The following is a 27,912-nucleotide window of genomic DNA, read 5'->3' on the forward strand; positions in this document are numbered from 1 at the left end:
AATTAGTTGTTTTTAAAACATTAGGTGATATTTATTGGGTATCTATTTGAAGCAGTTGTCTAAAAAGTCAAGTTTTATTAGATCCATTACCCAAGGCTGACATGTATGGTTTTAGTCATTGAATACATTTCTTCTGTGTAGTAGTTTATCTGCTAGTTATTGTAAAGCACTGACATATTAAATACTTTTTGCTTTTTCAGGACTGTGATTATATCTGTGTTAAAATCATTTTTGGATGTGTTTTCACATTTTGTACTACAAGGATAAAATTTGATATGAAAAGCATTTGCAGTTAAGATATAAACCTAAAGCAATGTAATTTATATTTTTGTGAAAATGTTTACTAATATAAACTTAGAATAGTCAATTGCAATTTTTATTTCATTTTTCAGTTGTGCAAATATAATTGTATCTGATGCTAGGAATAAAACCTTAGAATACTTTGCTGCTATTAGAAGAGGATAATAAAAGAACATTTTTGTGAGAAATTGAACTTGCGTTTCAGTTATATAGTACTCTAAGCATGGTAAATACGTTTCAAGGCAGTTTTGAACAGTTTCTGTGAGGTGTAATGTTCAATTTTTGTTTTTGAGATGGGAAGTATGTGTGGGTGATCAGAAATAGTTGGGCTAGAAATGAGCTGTGTATGTGAATATAGCTTAAGAAGTGTTCTCTTCAGCCCAGGTATTTACCACGATTTAACACGTATCTTCCTTTAAGTCCCAAGTGCTGACATTACAGTGAACTTGGGGTATAGCACGTGCAGTGCACTACTTATTTCTCTAATCATTTTCCCTTAGAGAAAATCATGAAATGGGTATTTTTTAAAATACAGTAGCGGTATTGTGTTTTTAAAAAGCCCACCAGTCTTGTTGGGAAGGAAAATAAACTCTAGGCTATCTCTCGTTGTTTTACTTGTAAGCCAGATCTTTGTTGAGTAAAGTTATTTTTTTCTTTTTTCTACTACTAGATTAAACTTGGTTCCTGTGAATGTAAATATAATTTTGTGAACATTTAATGAGGATCTACTTTATGCCAAGTGCTCTGCATAGTGCCGTCTCTAAGCTATACAATGAACCAAGCATCATTAAATGAAACCTAACTTATGTCCTTTAAGCTGATTTTCATTGAGTAAAATTTAAGAATAGTGAAGACAACATTGTTGTGGCTTAGCAAAGCCCTCTGGAGATTTCTTATTGGTGGCCAGATGTGCTGCAGGCTCTGTCTTGGTTCTTATGGATGGCAGTATGCCCCTCAGTTTCTATCCTGGTGGTTTTCTGTATTTGGGGTTCAATCAATATTAGTCAAACCGAATTTTGCTTTAAAAACTGACTACACACGCACACACAAAGTGATGGAACATTCAACTTCAGATTTAGCAGATGGTCTGTTTGAGTCAGTGGGCTTCTTAGTATGCAAAAATAGATTTGAATTCAGAAATCTGTGTGCCAGTTGTTATGAAATTTGCAATTGAGCAAATCAAGGTTCATTGTAATCTCTCCTTTCCCCAGCTTAAGTACCTTTAAAGGAATTCTCATTGCTCCTAGGATAGGTAACATTCTATCCAAAGCTGTGCTCGTAGTGCATATGTAGCTTCCTCACATCAGTCATAGTTGTGTGTTTACTCCTGTTTGTGTGATATCTGGTGAATGTCTGTGGCTAAACACCCGTGCCAGAGTCCCAGTCATCCTGTGCTCGGTGGTGCCCTTAGCCACAAGCCCTGTGCAGAGAGGCGGGAGGGAGCACATAGTTGTCAAATAGACATACCCAGAAACTTAATATAGAGTGATCTTACTGCTTATTTAGGAGCCCTACATAGAATAAGTAGTGTAAAGGGGGGTGTGCATTTTAATTTTTATATTTTTACTTTTTGTTGTTTTCAAGAACATATGTGAATTTGTATAGTAGAATTATATCACATGCATTTAACTGTACAAGAATGCAGCTTCATACGCAATTGACTAAAAGAGTTAAAAAAAAAAAAGGCAGACAATATACAAAAGTACCACTGCATTTCCAAATTTTAAAGGCTCTATGATACATTTGGTATTTATGCGTCGTTTAGAACTAGTATGTCCAGAAATTTTGCTGAGTTATAATACCTCTAGTTTTTTTAATTAAAAATTACAGAAACTGAGGCATCCAAATGTGAAATGCTGTTTTTCATAGTGTGTAAAATTATTTAAAATTATTCTTTAAAGTTATTCTTAAAAATCCAAATCTGAGGCCAAAATTTGGTATTCTAGGCTTTGCTTGTAGTTAGACTAATATTTTTATTTCTTGTTAATTAGCATTATTTGGAGAATTTAAGAAATGATTTTTAAAACAAATAACTGAATGTCAAAATAAGTGTCTTAAGAAAAGGATCCTTGTTTTTGATCATTTTGGAGAAAATTGCTTTAGCTCTTGGTTATGTTAGTCTTTGCACTAGAATGCATGTCCTTCTCTAGTCCCTCATTTAAGGAATTCTGTAAAGTGCTTTGTAATTTAGGCTTCCATTTAAAAATTAGATTTATGTAGTTAATTTTAGTTACAGATATGCACGTTAGTTCTGAACTCTGAAAGTTTTTTTTCTTCTGATTGTAAAACATATTTCCGTTACATAAGTTATGAATACTTACATGCGCTTATGAGCACAGGAAATAACATACCCTCAGAGCTTAACATGTCCTGTGTGACTGATGACCCTGTTTCATTCGGGCACTTTGCTCTGTCCAGTCTTCCGGTCTGGCCTCTTACCATCCACTAGTCCATTTAATGAACACATTTTTGTTCATGTCAGGAATGTTGAATGCTATTTCACGAAACACTGTGTTGTGTTTTGTTTTGTCTTTTAAATAAGGAAGTAGTGGGGTGGAAGGCTAGTTACCTTTCTGAAAGTAAGTTTCTGCACTTTAAATTCTGTTTTCCATTCAGATGTTCTCTGTTTTACAATTAAATTAATCTAATTGGTTTCTCTTTCTGCAAAGGCTATACCTGGTGTTTTTGTCACTAATATAAAGCTATAAGTCTTTATCTTATCCATAAAGTATATTTTCTAGTCATGTATTTGTCCTCAGAGAGTTTTTTGTTTTTAAAGTTTGCCCACTTAAAAAAAGTAACATAAAATGTCAACTGTTGGAATATTTTAAAGTGTTGTTTTGAGATTTTTGTGAATCTAGTTTGTTTTTCTGTGCAATTGCTGTTTTTAAGCTTATGAAAAAGTGCTGAGCTAAATTTTAAGCTTATGAAAAAATCATTTTAAAGATTCCTGACCTAGAGTATTTTAAAATAAGTTTTAAAATTTTAAAAACTATCCAGTCCTTTGATTTTACATTGGTGTGTCGGGCAAATGGTGATATTTCAGTTAGCCGTTAAATACCAGGTAGTTTGGCTGCTGAATAATTTCTTGGTGCCTTTTGTTTAAATTTAAAATAAACTGTACTTTTAAGTTTAAATGCATCTTCTTAACAATCGTGTTATTACTTACTTAGACCTGGCAAATGAGGTTCACATTTGTGTTTACTCTGTAGTTACGGAACATCACACGTCTTTTAGTTTGGGCCACATTTGGGCACATGGTATCAGGTGGCAGTGAATGATGTTTCCTGGATGTGTCTTATAGGCCGTTTCATGCAAATCATGTTTGATGAGACTGCTGCATCAAATCACATTTCTTTCTGATTACAGCCCTTGCAGATGAGAATCCAGACTTTATTCCATCCGGGAAAGAAAGTCTTGCTTTTGAACACATAGTGTTTTTACAACATGCCTGCAATGTCTTATAATTACCAGCACTTAAGCTATGGAAGGAATGATGGGCATTTTCTCTGATCAGATCTATAAGTAGTAGCAGGCGAATATAGTAGGAGACCCTTCCAGCTGTCAAACATTGTCAGGCTTGCAAGGAGAGAATGCAGTTTAAAATGCAGGTGACATAATACCCAACGTCCTCCACTTGCTAGTGGGTTTCTGATTAATCGTGATTACCATACATTATCATACCATCAAATTTAATCATATCAATGAATTCCCATCTGCAGCAGTAACAGGAGCAGCTAAACACTATGGTAACAGCTATTAAAGAAGGTGGTTTATCAAATTCAGTAACCCTTTAACTTGCTGGTTGGTCAGCATGCGTTGCATGTGTTGGGTAGAGATAGGGCTGGGTTAAAGTCCATGCTAATCACTCAAAGGCCAGGGGTACTCCTTGAAATCACATAAAATTGGTTTTTTGTTTCTTCTGTTGGAGCTGTTGAGCTGCTTTGTAAAAACTGCTTTATAAAGTATGTGATAAACTACAGTTGTCCCTTGTACAACATGTGTATATGCGGAGTCCTGGAAGCAATCTCCTATGCATACCAGGGGAGGGCTGTTTTTTGTTTATTGGCTAAGTAAATCTGTTACATTGACTGGGACACCTTTTAAATTCTCTTCAGATATAGAGTGCTATATATATAGACTTAAACCTCAGTGTAGTTTGCCCATCTGCAACTTAATAATTTAGCCTATGAAATGTTGGACACAAAGTTTAAAGTCTTGGAACTCCTCTGTGCCAAGGAAATCTTAGTTATCTGTTTTTAGTGATGTGTCCTACAAAACATACTGCTACTTTTTTGTTTTAATATTTAATTTCCCAGGAGTTGTTGAAGACCTGTGGTTCTGTTTAGGTGCATTTTTAAGGCACACTTGGAGAGAAGTCCTGTTTTATTATAAAGTATCAAAAGCAATTCTTCTGGCCAGCGCTCCCAGCACTTTGGGAGGCTGAGGTGGGTGGATCACTTGAAGTCAGGGGTTCGAGACCAGCCTGGGCAACATGGTGAAACCTCATCTCTACTAAAAATACAAAATTAGTTGGGCATGGTGGCGGGCGCCTGTAGTCCCAGCTATTTGGGAAGCTGAGGCAGGAGAATTGCTTGAACCCAGGAGGCGGAGGTTGCAGTGAGCTGAGATCGTGCTACACTGCTCTCCAGCCTGGGCGATGGAGCGAGACTCCATGTCAAGTAAGAACGAAACAATACAAAACCAAAAACCAAAAAGCAATTCTTCCAAAAGATGAGAATTTTTTCATTTTAAAAATTTAGTCCTTTGAGCGTACAGGTGTGTGAGTTTTGCCTAGTGCCTACAGTTATATAATCATCCAGGGACTCTCCTGCCCCTTGTGGTTAGCCCCTCTCCCTGCCGGCCCCTGGCAACCACTGAATGTGTCTGTTCCTATAATTATGTTATGTAAATGGAATCATAGAGCTTGTTTCATTTGGAGCCTGGCTGCTTTCCTGTAGTATAATGCGTTTGAGATTCATCCATTTGCTGCACCAGTCAGTAGTTTGTCTTTTCTATTGCTGAGTAGTATTCCAGTATATGGATATAGCACAGTTTGTGTATCCATTCACCTGATAGGCAGTTGGGTTATTTCCAGTCTTTGGATGTTGTGATTAGAGTTGCTATAAACATTTGTGTACAGGTTTGTGTGTGCGTGTGTGTGTGTGTACAGATTTTTTTTGTGTGAACTTAAGTTGTCAGTAAATGCCTAGGAGTGGATTGTGGATGATAGTGTATTCACAGATGAGATTTAAGACAGACCGTATGCTTTTCAATTGACGTAGCTGCTGATACTACTGCTTTCCTTTTTTAGTTGGTTCTTTCCTTTTTTAGTTTTTTTTTTTTTTAATGAGGAAATACAGTCTTCATAGAGCATATATGGTTGAAAATCAGTAATGAATAAAAAAAATTGAGTGATCACTATATTCCACAGTGTGTTCAGCCTGTGGAGCAAAAGTAAAAAATTATTATTTTTTGTTTTAGAGATTGACAAGCTGACTTTTGGAAAGATCAAATTGCTTAAGTTCACCCAACTGGGCGCGGGAGGGAGGACTGGAGGCCGATTCTCTTAGTTTTTATGCTGTGCTTTCTCCTTAAATATGACATTGAACTTCCATAAACTGAGAAAAAAACATAGAATCTGGTAAGTTGAATTGTAACTACATAAAATTGTGGCCCTCATTAAGTACTAAAGTGAGGAAGTTTACTGTGGCAGGGCCAGTCATTGGGAAGAGCTGTTTCAGGAGGAGCATGGGAGGGTGAGGGTGCAGAAATAAAGAGTTTTTCATTTCAGGACATAATGTAAGTAGTGTTTAGGAGGTTCATCAAAACACCATTTTGTACCAAAGAAAAGTTTTGTAGTTTGTAGTGGGTGCTCTTGTTTTACTGCTTGAACCATTAACATTATCCTAATGTATTTAAATTCACGTGGTGTTTTTTTACCCCTAAATGAAACCTAGTACTTGGCAGTAGGTATATCCTTCTTCAAAATGTTTAGAATGCATCTATAAATATCAAAGTGCCCTCTAGGAAGGTGAATATAGGTATTTAAACAAGGCATAACCTGAAAGAAAAAAAAAATCTATGGAGAATACTGAAATAAGAGGATTAACATATTGTGATAGAGGACTGTAATTTTAATTACGTCAGGGGTCACTAGTGGCCTTTATTCTTTGCATTCAACCCATTTAATCAGAATTAACTGAGAGGTGTTCTTAAGTGTCAATTGGTTTCTTATATCGTTCTTTGTATTTTAAGTGAGATTAATAAAGGAAAACATGTTGTAGAGATAGGTTGTAATTTATTGAAAGATTCATGAAGTTTCAATGACATTGTTAAGGTATTTAATTAGTCTTATTAAAATATACCGACTGACCCTTTTAGGGAAGCTGATAAGTCACATAATAGCTGTTAGTGCCTTTTTATTCTTGGCTTTATACGATTAACTTTGTGCTAAGCAATTTATGCAAAGTTTTTCATCTTTTTTTTTTGTAACCTGAGTTATCAGTTCTTCTTGAATAGGATTAATATAGATAAAAATCATGTAATTAACAAGAGATGCAGAAAAGTGAAAGTATAATTTGTATGAGAATTATATGAGAGAATAATAATTTCTTACCTTGGATTTTTAAAGGGATATAAAGAAAAGCAAAACAGAGCACTTATTTGAGAGGATTAAAGTAGTCCTTTCTTTCAAAAGGTAGAATTACGTTAGTACTAAAAGTTCTGTTAAGTGAGGTATTCACAACTCACAACAGTTTTAAAATCTGTATTTGGTAGAGGGAATTGGTAATTGAGTATCCTTATTCCCATGAAATGATAGAAGTTAATAAAGAAATGATCACATCAATAGAACCTCTTATGAATGTCAGATTTTGGAACCATGGTTTATATGGCATTGCTTGGAGATAAATCTGTGTTAGCAGAAGCAATGCACTATGATGGATAAAGCACTTAATAAACCAAGAGTGTGAAAATGTGGGTTCTTGTCATAGTTGTCATTCATTGGTGATGTAACCTTAGTTAACTCACTTTTAACTCTGTAAAGCCTGAGTTTATTTATCTCATAGAGGAAAAGTGACTTGTCTGCCAGTTTATTGGAGCAGTATTTGTATCAGCTACAATATAATATCAGCTGTAATATTTGACTGAATCAGGCTGTGAATGAGGCTGCATTTAACAGAAAACTTAGTTAACAGTGACTGTTTTATTTTTTGCATAAAAATGAAAAAGCTTTTTTTAATGTATATCAGCTCTGATAGGGACGCATATTTTTCCATCTACCCATCACCTAATGCATTTGTCTGTATTCCAGGCGGAAAGAAGAGGAGGGCCAAGGGCAGAGGGTGCAGGCCAGCTGAGGTATCCCCCAGGGAGCTCCCCCACCCATCCCCCAGCTGACAGCTGCTCCTGTTGGCCAGAGTCTAGCCAAATGTCACCCTCCTTAGAAATTGGAATATGTAGTTTTTAGCTGGGCAGTGTTGTCCTGAATAAAATTAGGGCTCTGTTACTAAGGAATAAGTGAGAATTTGTGCTAGATAAGCAATTAGCAGTCTTTTCCATGTGGCTGACATGTTTGTCAGAATTTAAGTTGTGTTATTAGAGGGAAAGAGAAAAGTGCCACTTGTGTGCAAAACAAACAAAACAGGAAAAGTGACACTGTGCGCTTCATGAGACCTGCTATTTCTCAAACTTCTGTTTCAGAAAAGCAATATTGTTAACAGTCAGTGAGCAGCTTTTGGGACCTTAAAGCTTAAAAGTTAAAAAATTCATTTAAATATTTAAACTCTCAAGTTCTATTAGAGCAGTGGCAAGCCACATATCTGCCCAGGTGAACTCTCCCTTCTGTCCAATAGTATCTGACATTGCCAAAAAGGTAACCGCCCATCCCCGCTTTTTTTTCTGAGACAGGGTTCACTCTGTAGCCCAGGCTGGAGTGCAGTGGTGTGATTGCAGCTCGCTGCAGGCTCGGCTTCCCGGGCTCGCAGGCTCGGCTTCCTGGGCTCAGGTGATCCTCTCACCGCAGCCTCAAGTAGCTGGGACTACAGGTGTGTCCCACCATGCCTGGCTAATTTTTTTTTGTACCTTTTTTGTACAGATAGGGTTTCATCGTGTTGCCTAGGCTGGTCTCGAACTCCTGGGCTCAAGCAGTCAGCCCACCTTGGGGTCCCAAAGTGCTAGGATTACAGGCGTGAGGCACTGTCCGCAGCTGAGGCAACCCTTTTCACTCTGGTGTATTTCACGGATCAGTCATTGAATGTTGTTTTCTGAGAGGTGTCTTGCATTATCTGCCCTCTTTTCTTATCCTGCTACCACTTGGCTGATATGCGGGCATTTGTCATCTTGGAAAATGGGCCGTCATGACTTCCTCCTGATTGGACTGGATTTATCTACCATTCAGGTGCTCTCTTTCCCTGGGCCAGCCTCTCCACCTATAAAGGTCAGTGGGTACTTCAGGTTCTTTGGGTCCTGTGCACTCGATGACATAATGTTACTCCCTCCTCACTGCTCTTCACCCAGCTGCTTGAGGAGACAGCACCTTGCCTGTAGCGTGTACATACTCCAGGCTACACTTGCAAATCCTTCTTTTCCCGTTCTTACTCTATTTAAGTAACTTTCACGGTCAGAAATTGCCTTGTTTACTCACCCTGAGTAAACGGTTTCTTTCTAAATCTTAGGTAGCGTCTTTGGTCTTACCTCTTTAATGCAGCTCTTGTAGATTGATCAGGTGAGTACTGATAATTTCTTTTACTTATTAAAGCCTGCCATGAAATTTCCATGGCTATCCGATTTTTGACTTGATGTAGTACTTACTGGTTTTCTTGACTCTGAAACACACGTAGACTTGCACAATTACACTTACATATGTGATGATAAAACATATGATTAGGGACTGATTAGGGAATGTGAGAAAAATCCCTCCCCATTTGCTGTTCATACCAAGGAATTCACAGTGTGCTCTGCAGGTAGGCAGCCTGGGTTTGAATTCAAGTTCTGCCACTTTCTAACCGTGTACTAAGTGAAGATTATTTAAATGGTCAGAAGATTTCTGTGAGCAGAATACCTACCTTGTAGGGTTGTGATAAGGATTAAATGAGACAGCATGTGTATTAGTCTGTTTTCATACTGCTATAAAGAATACCCAAGACTGGGTAATTTATAAAGAATAAAGGTTTAATTGACTCACAGTTCCGCATGGCTGGAGAGGCCTCAGGAAACTTACAATCATGACAGGAGGCGAAGGGGAAGCAAGCACCTTCTTCACGTGGTGGCAGGAGAGAGAGCAAAGTGGGGCAAGTGCCACTTTTAAACCATCAGATCTTGTGAAAACTCACATACCATCATGAGAACAGCGTGGGGGAAACTGCCCCCATGATCCAGTCACCACCCACCAAGTCCCTCCCTCCACTCGTGGGGATTACAGTTCGAGATGAGATTTGGGTGGGGATGCAGAGCCAAACCATATCAGCATGGAAGTTCTGGCCTCCCACCAGTGATCCTCCCAGCCACAGAGTGAAGAAGCCAGTCAGCATGGTCCTCTCACTCATCTTCTCTAATGATATTACGTAGTTAGAATACGAGTTAAAATAATTTCTATTGGCCAGATGCAGTGACTCACAACTGTAAACCCAGTGCTTTGGGAGGCCAAGGCGGGAGGATCCCTTGAGGCCAGGAGTTTCAGACTAGCCTGGGTAACATAGTGAGACCCCATCTCTACAAAAAATTTTTGTTAGCCGGATATGGTGGCTCATGCCTGTAGTCCCGGGTTCTCTGGAGGCTGAGGCAAGAGGATCACTTGAGCCCAGGAGTTTGAGGATGTAGTGAGCTGTGATGGCGCCGCTACACTCCAGTCTGTGTGACAGAGCAAGACCCTGTCTCTTGGAAAAAAAAAAAAAAAATTCTGTCATACATGTAAGAACTCAGTTCTGTTCATTTTTCTGTTTCTAAACCAGTGGTCACCCCAGATCTTGGCTTCTGTTTGGTCCTTGTACACTGTATGTGTTTCACATCTGCTCAGCTTAAGAGCCTCAGGCAGTTCACTGCCCGAGGTCTAGGTTAGTACATCCTAACCTTTGTTACTTCCTTCATTCAGCCATTCAGCACCTCTCCCTGTGCTTTGTGGGCAGCTGGTTTTACAGCATGCCTCAGTACTTCCAGGTTGAGAATGTAAGGCTCGGGGAATACCTTGCTATTACAAACAGGCATTTCATCCATCCATTAAATATTTATGACTGCCTGTGTGCCAGGCACTGGGCCAAGCATGGAAACACATTGATGTATAAGACAGGCCTGGTCTCAGCTCTCATGGACCCGGCAGTTGAAGGGCAGAGAGAAGTGGAAGTGGATTGGAGAGATTCAAGAGACAAAGTTTCTAGGACTTGCTGGTACTTTATGAGGGATTTCTGATTTGAACTCAGAAATAAGAATGCAAGCAAGGAATCTATACTGATTTGGTTTTTACCGTATATGGAAACATGGAAATATGACAGAAGACGTGGAAATATGTCAGAAGCTGTATATCATATTTACAGTCTGGGCTGCTGTCTACAAAAAGGTGTAAAAATGATAACGACATGTATGGTGAACTTTTGTTATTTGCTAGGTACTGTCCTAAGGAGTTTCCTGCCCCTGTGAGGTGGGTACTAATTGCTGTTTTATAGATGAGCAAACAGAGGCCCAGGCAGATTCAGTCATGAGTTCAAGGCTGTAGCTGGTAAGTGGCTGGGATGGAGACAGGGCTGGGAGAGCTGTCAGGTTAGATGATGAGTGCTGCTTCTCAGCCTGAGCACCTACAGGATCACTGTAAGTTAGAATAAAGTTCTGCTTGAACATTAGTGATGGATTTTAAAGGCTTTTATTTTCCACTGAGTGGAAAAACTATCATGAGAGAGAATTTTGGGGGCTTTGTTACGTACCAGTAACATTCAGATGCCAGTGACTGTGCATTTAGACAGCATGTAAATAGTCAGTTAAAGGAAAGAAAGTTTTGGGAAGAGATGAAAATCATGATATTAAAGTTCCAGGGAAATCTTCCAGGGAATCTGATAGTGCTTAGAGACCTAAGAGGTAATGTACCTAGTTCTCAGGTAGCTTGGAATTTTTATGGAAAACTAAGTTTGTGGACTAAACTCTTTGAGTTTATTCTTCTAATTCAGTAACTCTTTCCTTTTAGAAAAGGATGAAAGGGCTAAAGACAGAGTCCTTTTCCCTGATCGCAACCTGTGGCAAAGTAAAAAATCGAACCTTGGTTGACTCTCCGCTCGGAGTGGAGTGGAGGCCGGTCTACTTTCCCAGTTACATTTTGCCTTATCTATAATGAGAAAAACCTTTTTGAGGACTTGAACTTAGCTGCCTGATGGAAGGTGGGAAAGAAGGTTTATAAAGAGCCCTGCTGCAGCAGCCGCATGGCCAGTGCCGTGGTGCCCACCTTATCCGAGGGCTGTGTACTGGAAGACTCCAGTAGAGACCATGGTTTTTCCTGTACATACATACCTAGGATAAAGTTTAATTTACAAATTAGGCACAGTAAGAGATGAACGGCAATAGCTAATCATACAATAAAGCAGTTATTACTCTTGCATTTTGGGGCCATTATTAAGTAAAATATGAGTTACTTGAATGCAAGCTCTGCAGTACTGTGACAGTCAATCTAATAACCAAGACGTTGACCAAGTGACTAATGGGCTAGCAGGCAGGGAGTGTCTTCAGCATGGATCCTCTGGACAAAGGTATGATTTCATTCCCTGGGCTGGATGGAGCAGGATGCCAAGAGATTTCATCATGCTACTGAGAAAGGTGTATGGTGTAAAATTTATGAATTGTTTATTTCTGGAATTTTCCATTTAATATTTTTAGATTTCAATTGATGGTGGGTAACTCAACCCCAGAAAGTGAAACTGTGGATAAGTGAGGACCTCTGTACCGTTGAGGATGAGATTCGTGGCAGTAAGATACAATCATGGAACTTAGAAGAACTGCAGAATTTTCTACGAGATGGAGTTTTTCAGTTCTAAGCCCAGTAAGAAAAGCAGTAATAAATATTAGGGCTTCACCTATTAAATAATGAAGATGGAAAGATCAGGACCTCTTTTAGCTTGTTCTAATTATAGGCAAAATTTAAAGAGAACTGGCACTTCCCTGGCATAAGAACTGAGTGACAAAAGGCCAGCTACAGAAGCAGCCCTTCTTTCTGCACCTGGGGAGGAGCCCTGCCTGCTGCTGGTTGGTCCTGTGGGAACAGTATACCCTGCAACTGCACACTTGCAACTGGCACACTGGAAAGGGGTGAAGGGGAAACTGAGCCGAGATAGGAGAGAGTGGCAGTGTGTAATTACCTGTCATTCTGAATAACTGATAAATTAAGCTTTGCTTTACTCTTTGTTAAAATTGGCAAAATAATTGTAAATTGATAAAAAATTTTCACGCCCAGTGATGCTGATTTCTAGCTGTTAATACAATAAAAAAGTTTAAGGGTTAAGTGAAAATAGCCTCAAAGGACTCTCCCCCTTTCTCTGAAAGTACATTTTACTCTTCCTGTTCTTTCTGGCACCTCCCAATGTCTGCTTTTTTGCCAGCTCATTAGCATAGTAGTGACTGATAGAGCTAATGAGTTACGAGCCCTGAAGTGTGCTGACTATAGTTAGGGCTGACGGCTTGTCAGCACATCAGTAGCCAACTTTCACCTTCTGTTCTACTTCAGCATACTGTTCCTATATTTAAATGAAAAATCTGACCAAATGTATAATAGAGTGAGAATTTATATATATTTTTAACAAATAGACTGTTGCTAAAAATTAGCAGCAAGTCCATTACTCACGGTAGAAAGTGATGTTTAAATGCAGGTGGAAGCAGAGAAGGGTGGGAAGGAAGTGCGGCAAGGATGCCGAGGGCCTTGCAGGCAGAGGGGACAGCTGTGTGGTGGAATCACTAGAAGGTGCTCAGAGGTGTGAAGTTATCCTGGGCAGTGAGAGAAGGAGCTGCCCAGGGACGGGTGAAAAACTGCTGATTGACACTGATGAGCCAGTTAAAATAAAATAAAAGCTTTTAGTGATTCCAATTCATGGGATTGTTCGTGTTCCAGCCTTCAGGAGCCCGGCCTCAGGGGTAGAGGAGTCAGAGGCTTGGGTATGTCTGGGCCCTGTGTCAGGCGTCTCCTGATACAGGGAGGTGGCCAGAGAGTGAAGCAGGGTCAGGAGGAGGTAAAGGTTCTGTACCAAGGGTTACAAGAGAAGCCGTTTTCTGTATTGATTTTGCATTTTGGCTGAGACAGAAATGTAAGAGTGAAAATTTTTCAGGGAAATACCGGAGATGGAAAGGGAAAGTGTGTAATGTGACAAGTGTCTGGTTTCCACATTCTGAGTTGGGGGTACACTACCATTTTTATGTCGGGGAAAAGTTGTAACCCAAATTTAGTAATTTTGATAAGATTTCTTATTATGTGGGTTGAAACCCCCCCCCACTGTGTTTTTATTATGTCATGAATAAAATGAACCCTTGCAGAAGCTTTAACTTGGTTTTCTTGAATATTGAAATCCCTAATGTGGTTGAGTGAACTTACAGAAAAATAAAAATACTAAAATAGGGTTGTGACCTTGGACCAGTGATTTAATGTCATAAGTTTTAGCTTCCTCACTGTGTGTTGATGAGTTCATGGGGCCCTGGTATCGACAGCGGTGACAGTGTCATACCCAGGAATTCCTGGACTCTGCCAGTGGACCAGGGGCCTGAGTTGAGTTCCCTTTGGTCCTCATTTTAAGGTGGCTGCTTAGAAAGCATTGGTTCTTGACTGGCCCTTAAGTTCTGCAAGAGTCCCTGCAGTTGTCAGTCACTGTACGGTAGGGAGTGTGAAGGAACGCTTGCTCAGCTATAAAAGGCTGTGAGTCCTGGCAAGTAGAAAGAATGGCCATTCACATTGCTAGTACCTTCCTGTTTTGTCACCTAGACCCTGAGCCTTGATTTAGAACCCACTTCCCCAACTCTAACCCATGCTGAGACTTTGTTCTTAAGTCTTCTAATCTGGCTCCCACTAGGCATCAAGACCTGCCAGAAAAGTAAGAAAATGAACATTTAATTCAGTCAGTCTCTTTGTGAGCACCTCCCAGGTTCCAGACTTGGCAGACAGAGGCCCACAACTCATCCCAGCTGTTGCTTGGGGCTCCTTCTCCCTGACCCAGTCCTGCTGTCACCTCACGCCCAGTGCGTACCTGGCTGCACTAGTGCTGGCCAGATTTACCAGTTTGTCTTTCAACTGGTCTGTAATTTCAAGAACATCGACAGACCCACTCTTTGTGAGTTGGCTTGGACCTTGAGGGTGCGCTAGTCCAGTTCACTTTCAGATGATCCCTGGCAGGCGGTGCTCCTCCTCCTGAGTGCGTGCTTCTGTGGGTTGAGGATGTGTTCATTGCTGGGAGAGTGTTAGAAACCTCCTCCCTCTGTTGAATTGAAATCAGCCCCGTCCAAACTCTTACCTAGGTGGTTGGGCAAACCAACATCAAACCTGCTTGTAGTTGATCTTGACTCAGTTACATGAAGAGAGCTATCATAACCACACTTAACGTTGGAAATGGTTTTTCATAGTTTCCAGAGGTGTTATTAATTTCATATTTGTAAGCTAAAATGTCATACCCATTTTTCATTTGAAGAGTTTGCATTTGAGTGATTTTTACTTTTCACAACTATTATCTTGTTTCAGGCTGTGATATTATCTCTTTTTGGTGTCTCAGTGACATCATTTTGATCTATATGTTTTACATTTCTCAATGCAAATTCTTCTAGTGAATCTTACTGGTTCCTTTTGTATTTATCTGTTTGAAACCCCTCCCATGTGCCTCCTCCCCCGAAAGAAGTGTAGTCAAGTGTGCATTGAAACAGCTTAAGGAAACAGGCTGATTAATTGGAAAAGGATTTTTATTCAGAACCACCATTGCTAATTTGCGTGGGTTGGAAACAGTGTGATCAGTCAAACCTCTCTGCAAGCAGAGGCGGGCAGTTGTTTCTTTTATTCTGTGTCATTCCGAGAAGCATCATTTAAACGTTTTTTTGAAATAATGCAGAACCTTGATTGCGAATTTATTGTCATTCAGAAAGTTTTGAAGATTATTTTAAAATATGTTTTGAAATGCTTGCACAGCTACTCTGCAACTTACAATGGGGTTACATTAGGATGAGGCCGCTGTAAGTTGCAAACATCGTAAGTTGGACCATTGTAAGTCAGGAACTGTCTGTATATGTCAGAATCATATTGATATACAAAACTAAAGATGGAATGCTAATGCTATACTTTATAAATAGAACATTTAAGTTACCTGGAGGAATACAATATTATTTTGGAGGAGATATATTTATGCTCACACCATGGGTTTCATTGACTTCAAACAAAAGATGAAAATATTTTTAAAACAAGAGGAAACAACTTTGGCAGTGGGAGAAAGCAGGCAAGCTCATTGAAACTCCTCATGCAGATGTAGTAAGTAACAGTATGTAACGGCCTGTGCTATTAGAAGTAATTTTTCTAGCATATTATTAGCAAAGTAAATATATTAAATATTCAAGAATATTGGCCAGGTGTTGTGGCTCATGCCTGTAATCCAAGTACTTCAGGAGGCTGAGGTGGAAGAATCATTTGAGCCCAAGCGTTCGAGACCAACCTGGGCAACATAGCAAGACTCTGCCTCTACAAAAAAATTAGCTGGATGTGGTGTCATGCTCTGTAAATCCTAGCTACTCAGGAGGCTGAGGTGGAAGGATCCCTTGAGCCAAGGAGTTTGAGGCTACAATGAGCTGATTGCGCCACTGCACTCCAGCCTGGGTAACAGAGCAAGACCCTATCTCTCTCTCTCTCTCCCTCTCAAAAAAGAGATCCATATCAAAGCATTATATCAGTGAATTTTCAAATTATCATTATGATAAAGTATACACATTTATTAGGGGTAAAAGACCATGTGTATGATATGTATTCTCACTTACAAATGTATTCCTCAGTTACTGACGCTTATTGGGTTCATTGTGTCTTAATTGAAGCCTTTATCTAGAGAAGTGACACTCCCTAATGTCAGGCAATAGTATGCTGTGGATTTCCTTGTTTCACCTAAAGTCAAAAGCTACGAGATTTTCAGCTTTGGAGTTTCTGTTGTACATGTTTCAATAAGTGCCTAAAGTTTATGTTTTTATAAAGATATAATATTTGTGTGTTAAACATTTCTTTATTATTTTGTAGCCAACAATCTTAAGGGTTTGTGGTGTTTATACTAGTGTTCATTTTGTCTGTTCTGTCAGTGCCATGGGTGGAACAGCCTTTTGCAGGGAGAAGGAAGGGAAATGCACTGTGGAAGAGCATTTTCAGTGTTAGAAAATGTGGTTGCATTTAGAGGGAACAGTGAATTAGTAATAAAATGATAGGCCAAGGCATTGGGATTGCAAGTTTGTGAGAAAGAAGAGTGATACTTAAAAGTTGTGAAATATTGACTCAGTTTCAAAGAACAAGGTGCTATTAAATGAAAATTATTTTGATGATAGTTAATAGTTAATTACTTCTTTTTGGAGCAGTGAAAAGTGGTGAACATTTCTTTACCTTTATGCTGCTGCTTAGGTCAATACGGTGGTTTAAAAAAATCTCCATGAATACCTGAAAGGCCAACTGGAAAATGAAGTGATTTTAATTTGTCTCTGAAGAGTTCTAGTAACATGTAGTTTTTGAAAAATGTTAATCTGTAAGAATTTGCTTAAAATTTTTTTATCCAAAGGACTCTGTGTACTATTTTTTCTGTAGTAATTTGGTTTCTTAAACATTTCACATTTTTCCGTTAAGTCAGGAATTGCTGATTGAATTTCTTTTTCTTTTAAAGTGAAGCAGCTTCATAGCTGCAGCTTACAGTCCTGTTAAATAGCAAAGATGAGCATCTTTAAAAAGATAAATGTCATGACATTTAGTGTTTTGGATTAATGGGAAATAGGCCAATAATTGCATGGATTTTAATAAGCTTAAAAATAGTATTCTTGCATTATAATGACATTAAAACATTGACTTAATTTCTAGTTGCGTTTTGATTTTTGATCATTTAATATGGCAGAATCCCCTGTTGTGTAACACTTAGTTTTTATGTTAATATGTGTGGTCATGTCCTGTGTAAGGATGTTTTGGTTAATGGTGGACTGCATAGACAGCAGTGTTTCCATGAGATTATAATAGTGTATTTTATTGTAACCTTTTCTAGAGTTGGATATGTTTACATCCACAGATACTTAGCATTGTGTGACAGTTGCCTACAGTATTCAGTACAGTAAAATGCTACCCTGGTATGTAGCCTTGGAGCTACTAATGTGTACTATACAGGCTAGGTGTGTAGAAAGCGCTACCATCTAGGTGCGTGTGTGTGTGTGTGTGTGTGTGTGTGTGTGTGATTACAATACACTCTGTGGTGTTCACATGATAGAATCGCCTAAGGATACGTGTCAGAATGTATCCTGTCTTAAGAATGCCTGACTCTGCATGTGTGCGTGCCTGTGTGTGTGTGTGTGTGTGTGTGTGAGTGAGAGATTACAATACACTCTGTGGTGTTCGCATGATGGAATCACCTAAGGATGCGTGTCAGAATGTATCCTCTCATTAAGGATGCATGACTGTGTGTGTGTGTGTGTGTATGTGTGTGTGTGTGTGTGTGTGTATGGAAAGAGAAAGACAATGACTGTTAGGAGACACGTTACTTGACGTTTTTGAGGAAAACTTGGAACCAGGTCTATATTTCTAAAAATTACATACCATTTTTCTATCCTTCACCCTGTTTCTCTGTTGTTGTTCTTTAGGGCCCTCCAGAATTTCCACAGCATACACCTGGACCTGTTCCCAACAGTTTCAGCCAGCCCCCACGACTCCCTCTCCAGGACCAGTGGAGAGCCCCACCCCCGCCCCAGGAGCGAGACCCTTTCTTCTTAGGAGGTACAGAAAGAGTGAGTGGTGTGGAGTAACAACAGAAGCTGCGTTGGGTGATGTGCCCAAACACATTTATTTTGTAAACTGAATTGAATTCCGAGTTGGAGATGTTAGGAATGCCAGGTTTTTGTACCCTAGCAGTTCTGCCTATCATTTCAGGTGCTAAAATTAGACATTGTTGGTATCTGAAATGGGAACATCTCATATAAAAGAGGAATTTGTGTATAGAAAGTGACAAATGAAGCAATCTAGAAATAAGAGGCAAAATCTGGAATTGTTTCCAAACATTCATAACCTGTTAACACTTGTGACTTTTGTCCACAGTAGGATAGTGCTTCAGACTGCTTTTCTGAGAAGCACGTGGTCTTTTTAACCTGAAGTTAATGATGATGTGTTACCTTTCAGTTTCAGGTGAACCAAGATTCCCGAGCCATCTTTTTCTGGAACAGCGAAGTCCCCCTCCACCACCACCGCCTCCTACCCTTCTTAACAGTAGCCATCCTGTTCCCACTCAGAGTCCTCTACCATTCACTCAGCCAGGACCAGCATTTAATCAGCAAGGACAGCAGCCAGTGTTCCCAAGAGAGCGGCCCGTACGACCAGCCCTGCAGCCTCCAGGTCCGGTGGGGATTCTGCACTTTAGCCAGCCTGGGTCGGCAACCACACGGCCCTTCATTCCTCCTAGACAGCCGTTTCTGCCAGGCCCAGGACAGCCGTTTCTGCCCACACACGCACAGCCCAACCTGCAGGTAATGCATCCTGAGCGAACCTCCAGGGAAAAAATGTGTAGCTTCGAGGCTTTGTGTTTCATAAAGTTTCAAATTTTTATTTGAGCCTACTAATTTGTGGTTATTTAAAGAATAGAGTATTAGTCTTAAATGTACTGTTTGTTAAAGACCACTTTTCTCGACAGTGTTGCTTATCTCAATACAAGAAAAAAATGGGAAAATGTCATTTTTTGGGAATTGAAAAATGCTACTTATTAGAATTTTTTAAAGGGTATACTACTAATAAAATTAGGACATGTTTTGCTAATACATTTGCTCATCTGTATAAAATTTCATGAGAGGTTTACCAGTGGAAATACTTGGTCAAATTATATTCCTGCAGTAGACAGTTTTGAAAGGAGTCTTTGCATGGAGGGAAGATGATGTTGCTGTTCACTGGTTATTTGAAGGCCTTGAGTGCCCTCTGCCGACCGGCTTCTGCTTCATGGGTTTTCACTGGTTATTTGAAGGCCTTGAGTGCCCTCTGCCCATCGGCTTCTGCTTCATGGGTTGACATGTGTCTGTAACATCTTTCTTACCAAGTGTATATTTCTTCTTGTATTGTAGGGTTACTATTAAAATACATAGCGATGGTAAACTTGAATCAGCTATTTAAAAATACATGGAATACGTATCTAAGCCAAAAACGGAAAATGAGTATTATCTAGGGTGTTAAAGGAAGATAAAATGTTAAGAATTTCTCTTTTTATTAAAAAAATGCAATTAATACATCCCCATTGCAGAAATTTTCAAGTATATATAAGAAAGGAAATTAAATACTCCTGTTACTTAGAAACAATTCAGGAGCTTTTTTTTTTGTCTTTTTTTTAAATGCACATCTTCTCGCCACCTGCTTTTTTCCCTCCAGTGTAACATATCATTTGATCTTTTCGTGTCAGTGAGTTGGTTTTGATGCCATCGTTTAAGAGTGCTGTATGTGGTTCCCTTTCATGCTATCTGTGTGGTTGCATGTGTGTTTACTGGTTTCAGTACTTTAGCATCGTAGTGCTACAGGGAACATACTTTAGAGTTATGAGTTTGTCTGCATACCTAGTTTTCCTTAGGACAATTCAATCCTAGAATTACTGGATTAAATATAAAATTTAAGGTAATAGCTTCTGGTTTATTACTGCATTTAAGACAGTATTACCTTCATCAGTAAGTCTAAAATGAAGTTTTGGTACCGCTGAAAGTTCCTTTCTTGTGTTGAGGTTTTATAGGAAATGATTGAAGTGATTATGCCCGGTGTAACCATTTATGAACTGTTGTTTCTCTTTCTTTGGAAATGGAAGGGGCCGTTGCATCCTCCATTGCCCCCTCCGCATCAGCCTCAGCCTCAGCAACCTCAGCAACAGCCCCCGCCACAGCACCAGCCTCCGCACCAGCCCCCACACCAGCCCCCGCCTCAGCACCAGCCCCCACCCCAGCACCCACCGCAGCACCCGCCACAGCACCAGCACCACCACCACCACCACCTGTCCGTCCCGCCCCCTCCTTTGATGCCGATGTCTCAGCCACAGTTCCGGCCTCACGTACAGACCGCTCAGCCTCAGGCCAGCAGCAGCCGGATGCAGTGCCCCCAGCGCCAGGGGCTCCGGCATGTAAGTGTCAAGGGGTGTCTTCCCTGTGTCTTCCTGGGAGGCCTTTTAACTTACAGGACTTGAGGGGCATAATCTGTAGGTTAGAATATTTTCCAATTCTGATTTCTGTTTATAAAACTTGTAGTACATGGTTCTGAAGTGAATCCATGTTTTAAAAAACACTCAGGTGATTTGTTTTCTTGACTACAAGAATTGATAAGATACTCCTTTTGTGTCTCAAAGACTGTGTTAATATTTACTTAAGCATCTTTCTTATATCTAGATATTTCTATAGCAATAGACAGGAATTAATAGACACGTAACTTTAGAAAATACTTTTGGGTGGTAGTCACTTTCCCTTTACCAGTGGCTTATTTTTTGATGTATAGATTATCTCTGTCTTTTTGGTCTCTGAATAAATACATAAATGAATTCAGGAAAAATACATTGACTCTTCTGTTGCCAGGTACTACTCTAGGCCTGGAAATACAGCAGTGAACAGAAGAGACAAATTCTTTTCCTTCAAGGAGCTTATACTCAGTCGAGGGAGATTAGCATACATTTATTTGTGGGGTTGTGTTCTCAAGCACCATCAGTAAATGTGTGACTTGTCATGCATTAAAAGAAACTGGGAAACAATGTATTGCTCTGAAAATAAAAGGCCACAGTCATTGCCCTTGTCCTCCATTAAATACATATAAGAAGCTTTTGTAATTTGGTTTTTAGGAAAGAGAGACCCAGTGTGGCTAGTGGTCAGGGTTTTTTGCCTCCATTAAATATATATAAGAGGCTTTTGTAATTTGGCTTTTAGGAAAGAGAGACAATGTGGCTAGTGGTCAGTGGTCAGGGCTCTTGCCTCCATTAAATATATATGAGACTTTGTAATTTGGTTTTTAGAAAAAGAGACATAGTGTGGCTAGTGGTCAGTGGTCAGGGTTCTCGCCTGTCAGTTTTCTTTTAGTATGGTCTCCTTTTCACCCTTGAACTTCAGGCATGTCACTTAGCTGCTTGGAATCTCAGTTTTCCTGATATTTGCCTCTTTCTTTCTTAAAGTAAACATTGCAGCTAAAGTGATGTGAACAGTAAGAAAGGATTTCTAAATCTGAGAAGAGAGTGCTTTATAACCTGGGTTTCATTTGTTAGAATAATGGTAGGCTATTCTCATGACCCTTGTGCACTGGGATATTTGACCTGCGTGACCTCGGAGATCCCCCTGCTTCCCCCCTCCCCTCTTCCAGCTCTCTTGTGTTCTGTTGGCCTCCTCCAGGTGTTGGTTCTCTCTTAAGAATCCCCAGGATGAATATGACTAAGCATTTCCTCTCGAGTAAAACATTCTGGCACCTTTCTTCTCCCGGGGGTCATGTTTCTTAGGACATTGACCTGATGCTTGATTCTTTCCTTGTTCCAGCTTAAATTTAAGTGACTAGGTAAAATATTAGCATGTGAATCTGGTTGATCTCTGGTGGCAGATAGAGTGGTTTTTTGGCTGTCTGAATTCTTTTAAAACTGTCAGTCCCTTTACTGAAGCACCTGCTGAAGATCAGCCTGGTGTGATTTCTATGAAGAGGAGCCTCTCTCTAGGCAAGTATGACAGCTTTACCAATGGAAGTTGTTAACATTAGGATGAGGCATGCTGCCATGGATCAGGTTACATTTTCTATATGAGAAAAAGAGTATGAGAAAAGTATCTGCTCCCCAAAAGAAGTCATTTACTAATTAGAATGATTCATTGTGTTTTTATTTAATAATGTGCCTTTTAATGTTCCTTCTGCCAAGTTTCCACTTACAATTAGAATCTTTCTTTTTGTGAAAAGAATACAACTTCTCAGAATGTGAGCAAGCGGCCCATGCAGCAAATGCAGCCCACTGCGCCAAGGAACAGCAATTTGCGTGAATTACCCATAGCGCCATCACATGTGATAGAAATGAGCAGCAGCCGCTGCTCTGCCACACCCTCAGCGCAAGTGAAACCTATCGTCAGCGCATCACCACCCTTGCGGGCCGTGGCGGGTTCCAGGAGCTCACAGGGAAAGACGGAAGTGAAAGTCAAGCCAGCTAGCCCTGTGTCTCAACCTAAAGAAGAGATAAAAACAGAACCAGAGGTAGGACACTTCTCTTATTAACAAATGTTGGTCTCAAACAAGAAGCCTTAGAATCAACTTGGATGTCTTAGTTCATTCTCACTTAGTAAGTTATTCACAAAATCTTCCCACTTTTTTCAACTGGGTCTTTTTTGTTTTTTTTTTTTAACCTAACAGCCATGTTTATTAAAAAAACACTTGTATTCTCACTAGTTTACAAGATTAGATTTTATTTATATATTTGTACAGTTACTGTTCTGTTATATAGAATTGATATATACCAGGGCTTAACAAACTTTTTCTGTAAGGGGCCCAAATATTTTATAAATATTTTAGGCTTTATAGTCCTGACTGTCGTAATTACCCTTCTCCACCATTTTAGCACAAAGGCAATTTAAATATAGTTCTTCCATGAATAGATGTGGCTGCGTTCCAGTAAAACTTTACTTTATAAAACCAGGTGGTGGACCAGATTCAGCCTTGTGGGGTGTCATGTGCTGACACCTGGTGAATCCCATAGGTTTCTGTGACTTTTCTTAATTTACACTATTAACTTCTAGAAGATAGGACCGATTTTCTTGTTGGTCTTTAAGATTTCTGGGGGTTTGCTTTGTGTTGAATTATGATTATATATCTTGTTGCTGTTGTTTCTGATTTTTCAGTAGGCACAGAATGTAGTAAGTGTGAATGATCAATGCAGCTTAGTCTTTACCTGGCTTTAGTTGAGGCCGTCTTCTCCCACAAGCCTCAGTCTCCTCATCTGGTAAAGGAGGGTCGGCCAGGGCGGCCTGTGCTGAAGGCTGGCACCTGGAGGGCGTGTCAGCCTTAGTGAAATGCATGTGGAGCGCTTGAGTTAACTTGTCCAATATCAATGTCATGAAGAATGGCTTTAGAGAAAAATTGAGGCAAGTCATGCTTTCTTAGTTTCATAAAAACCAGTTAACACTGGTTTTACCTTTTGATCGGTTCATTTTTTTTCAGTCAGATTTTCTTCTGATACATTATTGTAGCAGTTGTAATGTATTGTTTACCAAATTGGAAGTACAAAGTTGAAATATTAACATACAATGAACTCTTATTAGAACACGAGTGACTTTTGGTTTTAAAATCAATATGTGAAAAAATAATGTAGATTTACAAACTGGATCGGAATAGTTTAGAAAGAAGTCTTTGGTAAAAGTTTTATCATACTTCTAGTGTATATAGCCAGCTCCTAACTCAGTATGTGTAACTGATTTGGTTCAGAAAAATGAAGTCACACACTCGTTACTTATATAATAACAGGGCTACCTAATAGGGGAAGTTGCCTTTCAGGCATCCTGCTGGCACATGTGGCAATCAGTTCCTTCCATGATAGTTGATTTAGGCGAACTTCTAAAGGATTCTTCCATGGAGTTATTTCAAAAAGATGCCTTGAGTGAAATGGAACCTGTGGGTCACCGTAGTATAAATGGAATGTCTTGATTTATTTTCTTTTAATTTTCTCTTTCTATATAAAGGGGACCAGGATTATATATATTTTTTTACTTTTTAAAAGAAAGATCTTCTATTTGTTCTGCTTAGCTAAATGTGACTTATTTTCTTATGTTCACCCCTCTTGATGATGATATAATAAAGAGTGGATCTGCGTATCTGGAAGTCTTTCCAGGTGTTTCCGTTGCTGTTCTGAACGCGCTTTAACTCTTTCTTGACTGCACGGGGAGACATTCCGATGACTAGTGATTATTCCTGTGTTTTGAGGCAATGGCCCCTTGGGTCCTGTGAATATGTCCCCGGCCGTCTGCTTCCCCAATGCCCATGTCCCTTGTGTCCACTATCCCCCCGGATGTCATGTCTTGCTCTGTATGCCTACCCGTGTAAACAGCCTCTCACCCACCTTCATTTTCGTGGTTTGAAATCTGCCCTAGATGTGAAATTAGAGAACAGAGGTGGTCGGAATTGCTTCCAGGTTGACAAGTAATCCCTGAGTGAGGGCTGGCACCAGGCACTCAAGCTCCAGGGCACCAGCCGACTCCTCAGCTGTGCTTTTGTCTTAAGTTCCTAATTCTTAAGGTTTATTAAGGGAAAGTAAGATGGTGAAATAGCTGAATTCTACATAGATTAAATCCTGTTACATTCTTTTACACGGGGTCTGTGGATATGGATGATTTTTAAAGAATATTATTATAATTCTTTAAAAATGCTTAACTTTTTATACATTTTCCCTATTGGATGCTTTTTATTGAAAGTTACTGGAGTTTTTCAAAGATTTTTTTGTATCGACTTGCAGAATGGTTTGGAACTTGGAATATTAAAGGCATTCCTTATATACCATTAATATTCCAATACTGCAATTGGCAGCATTTTGATTCTGAGGAGAGTGCATGAGTTCAAGGTCAGAGAGACTGACTTGTGCTGTTCATTATAACCAATTATTCTGTGACAAATGAGTTTGAGATCAGGCTGAAAATTCTGTACGAAAAATCAATAGTTCTCATCAGAGTCTTTCAGGTCATTTACACCCCACCTTTTGTTGGTTTGTCAGAGAAGAGCCAGATAAAACCTGTGTGACAGCAGGCCTCCCTACTGCTGCCATTCCTGTTTGAAACGTATTTTGATATCTTAAATGAATAGTTTAATTGGTTTCAAACTTGTAAATGAGTGGAAATTTACATTATTTCATTTTTAATATTCTGATAAGATTTTCCAAATTAGCTTTAGCTGTGTGGGGTTTTTTCCCCCTCCCCAGAGGAAGGAGTTATACTTAAAGTCTTCAAACAGATTTTGAATGACTTCTTTCAGATACTGAATTTAAGGACTTGCGGTAAATGTGTTCTTGTAATTTGTTGAAATAGACTATGGGCACCTTGCCTGTATAGCAGAGTAAACCGTGTATGTTTTCCATTTTAGTTTCCTGATGAAGATGAGGAAACAAGGTTATATCGCTTAAAGATAGAAGAACAGAAACGCCTAAGAGAAGAAATCCTGAAACAGAAGGAGTTACGGCGGCAGCAGCAGGCTGGTGCCAGGAAGAAGGAGCTGCTGGAGAGACTCGCGCAGCAACAGCAGCAGCTGTATGCTCCCCCACCCCCAGCAGAGCAGGAAGAGCAGGCACTGTCACCATCACCCACCAATGGTAACCCACTGTTGCCCTTTCCAGGTGCACAGGTCAGACAAAATGTGAAAAACAGACTTCTTGTTAAAAACCAGGATGTCAGTATTTCAAACGTTCAGCCCAAAACATCAAATTTTGTACCATCCAGTGCCAACATGCAGTATCAAGGACAACAGATGAAACCACTGAAACATTTGAGACAGACCAGAACAGTTCCTCAAAGTCAGACTCAGCCGCTGCATAAAGTACTCCAGATCAAACCTACAGATGTGGAGGAGCCAGCTGTCCCCCAGACTCCTCGAGTGGCATCCATCCAGGGCCGGCCCCAGGACACAAAGCCTGGCGTGAAAAGGACTGTCACACACAGGACAAACAGTGGTGGTGGAGACGGGCCCCACATCAGCTCCAAGGTCAGGGTGATTAAGCTGTCAGGTGGGGTAAGTTGACAAGTTTTATGAGAGCCTCTTTGAGTCTGTGTATCACATAGAATGTCCTCATTTGCAGAGAATATTTTTGAAGAAAGAATTAAAAGTTACCTCTGTTATAGTCTTGTAACCAATCTCTACCTACTTGAAGTTGGTATAAGAATTGCCGCTTGACAATGGGCATACGTTCTGAGAAATGTGTTGTTAGGCGATTTTGTCATTGTCAAAACATGTAAGAATGTACTTACATACACAGACGGTACAGCCTGCTGCACACCTGGGCTATATGGTGCAGCCTGTTGCTCCCTGGCCACAAGCCCGTGCAGCATGTTACTGTGCTGAATACTATAGGCAGTTGCCACACAATGACGAGTAGTTGTGTGTCGAAATGTATCTAGTGAAGGTACAGTAAAAATACAGCGTCGTAACCTCATGGGACCGCCTTTGCAGGTGTCGCCCATCTGAGCAGAATGTTGTTATGTGGCACATGCTTCAGTTTTCTCTTTTGAGTCTTAATGAAAGGCCAGTGTGACAATCCCTAAATTAGATATTACTCAGTTTTAGCTTCTTATTGTAGGTAATTTGTGATAAAATCATTACGTTTGTTTTGGAAATAAATTTTCCTTTACACAAGTCGTTTGTGGTGTATAGCTTTAGATTCAGTGAGCAGCTGTGGGACGGGGGAGTGGTGGGCAGCGCAGGTGTGCGTCTCATTTTAATCAGCTTTGTCCCAGACTGCTGGACTACTACTTGCTTTCTGTTTTCAGTTTGCCCCATTTGAAAAAAAAAAAAAAAAAGTGTCATAGAATTGAGAATTGAAGTCCTGTGTGCTCTTCCCACATGCTTTCAGAAGTGGAGCATGCCACATTTCTTTCTCTTGCTTTTCATCATTGTCCATATCAGGTCATTTTCAGTCAGGCACAGGAAGTGCAGTTTTCCACTGTAGTTTGGATAAGTTCAGTACTCTAAAATAAAACTAGGCACTGCAGATAGATTTCCATTGCAGAAGATTCTTCCATAAAGAAGTGATCTGTAGAACACTTGCTTCTTTATCTCACCGTATAGTCTTATTAGTTGTGGTAAGTAGCTCTCATCTGTTGTTTTCATGAAAATGAATTCTATAACAAATACTATGGTCTCTGTAATTGCTGTGCACTATAACAGTGCTATTCATTGTATGCAATTTATATTATAAACTGAGGAAGAAAGTAGGAAAGTTGTAAACATAGGCTTCTAGAGTAAACCAGCTAGCAATGAGTGCTTTAAAAGACACAAAAAATATATACAGTAAAAAAAGAAAATAGCTTCTCTCTTTTAGTCCATTTCAGGATGGTAGGACATGTGATCATGTGAAGGAAAACGTTACTTCGTCTCCTTGCTTATGCTTAAGAATAAGTCATTTTGTTAGTTGGTTAATTAGTTGAGATTTAGTGCTTTTATTTCTAGGTTTGTAGAACAAAACTTTAACTTTTTCATGTGCTATAAGAAAATTTTTATAAAATACTGTGATTAGAAGTTCCATATGTAGACTATCCAGTAGGATGCATAATTTCGTTTTATCTGAATCTGTTTTCTCACGTCTATTCACTGTAATTAGAAATGTTGAGAAGAATTGCATTACATAAAATTGTTTTCATGTTATATGAATTTGTTAACTTTAGGTGAGAACTCAAGCACTCATTAGTTTATTCAGTGTTTATGGCCCTTTTGCTTTTGACCTTGTTTTTAAGTGTACT

At 39.6% G+C, this 27,912-nt stretch overlaps 1 protein-coding gene across 13 annotated transcripts in view; it reads left to right on the top strand.

Moving 5' to 3' along the window:
- The window catches only part of RBM33 (RNA binding motif protein 33), a 137,546-nt gene that overhangs the window by 75,376 nt on the left and 34,258 nt on the right, over window positions 1–27,912 (top strand). For all 13 annotated transcript variants that reach the window (XM_009243470.4, XM_054560051.2, XM_063726242.1 and 10 more), the window contains 5 exons: window positions 18,103–18,235; window positions 18,635–18,978; window positions 20,289–20,597; window positions 22,391–22,678; window positions 25,547–26,188. In XM_009243470.4, coding sequence (XP_009241745.2) covers window positions 18,103–18,235; window positions 18,635–18,978; window positions 20,289–20,597; window positions 22,391–22,678; window positions 25,547–26,188 — 1,716 coding nt within the window. The remainder of the gene's footprint in view (window positions 1–18,102; window positions 18,236–18,634; window positions 18,979–20,288; window positions 20,598–22,390; window positions 22,679–25,546; window positions 26,189–27,912) is intronic.

This window comes from Pongo abelii, chromosome 6, assembly GCF_028885655.2.
Source record: "Pongo abelii isolate AG06213 chromosome 6, NHGRI_mPonAbe1-v2.0_pri, whole genome shotgun sequence".
Lineage (NCBI taxonomy): Eukaryota > Metazoa > Chordata > Mammalia > Primates > Hominidae > Pongo > Pongo abelii.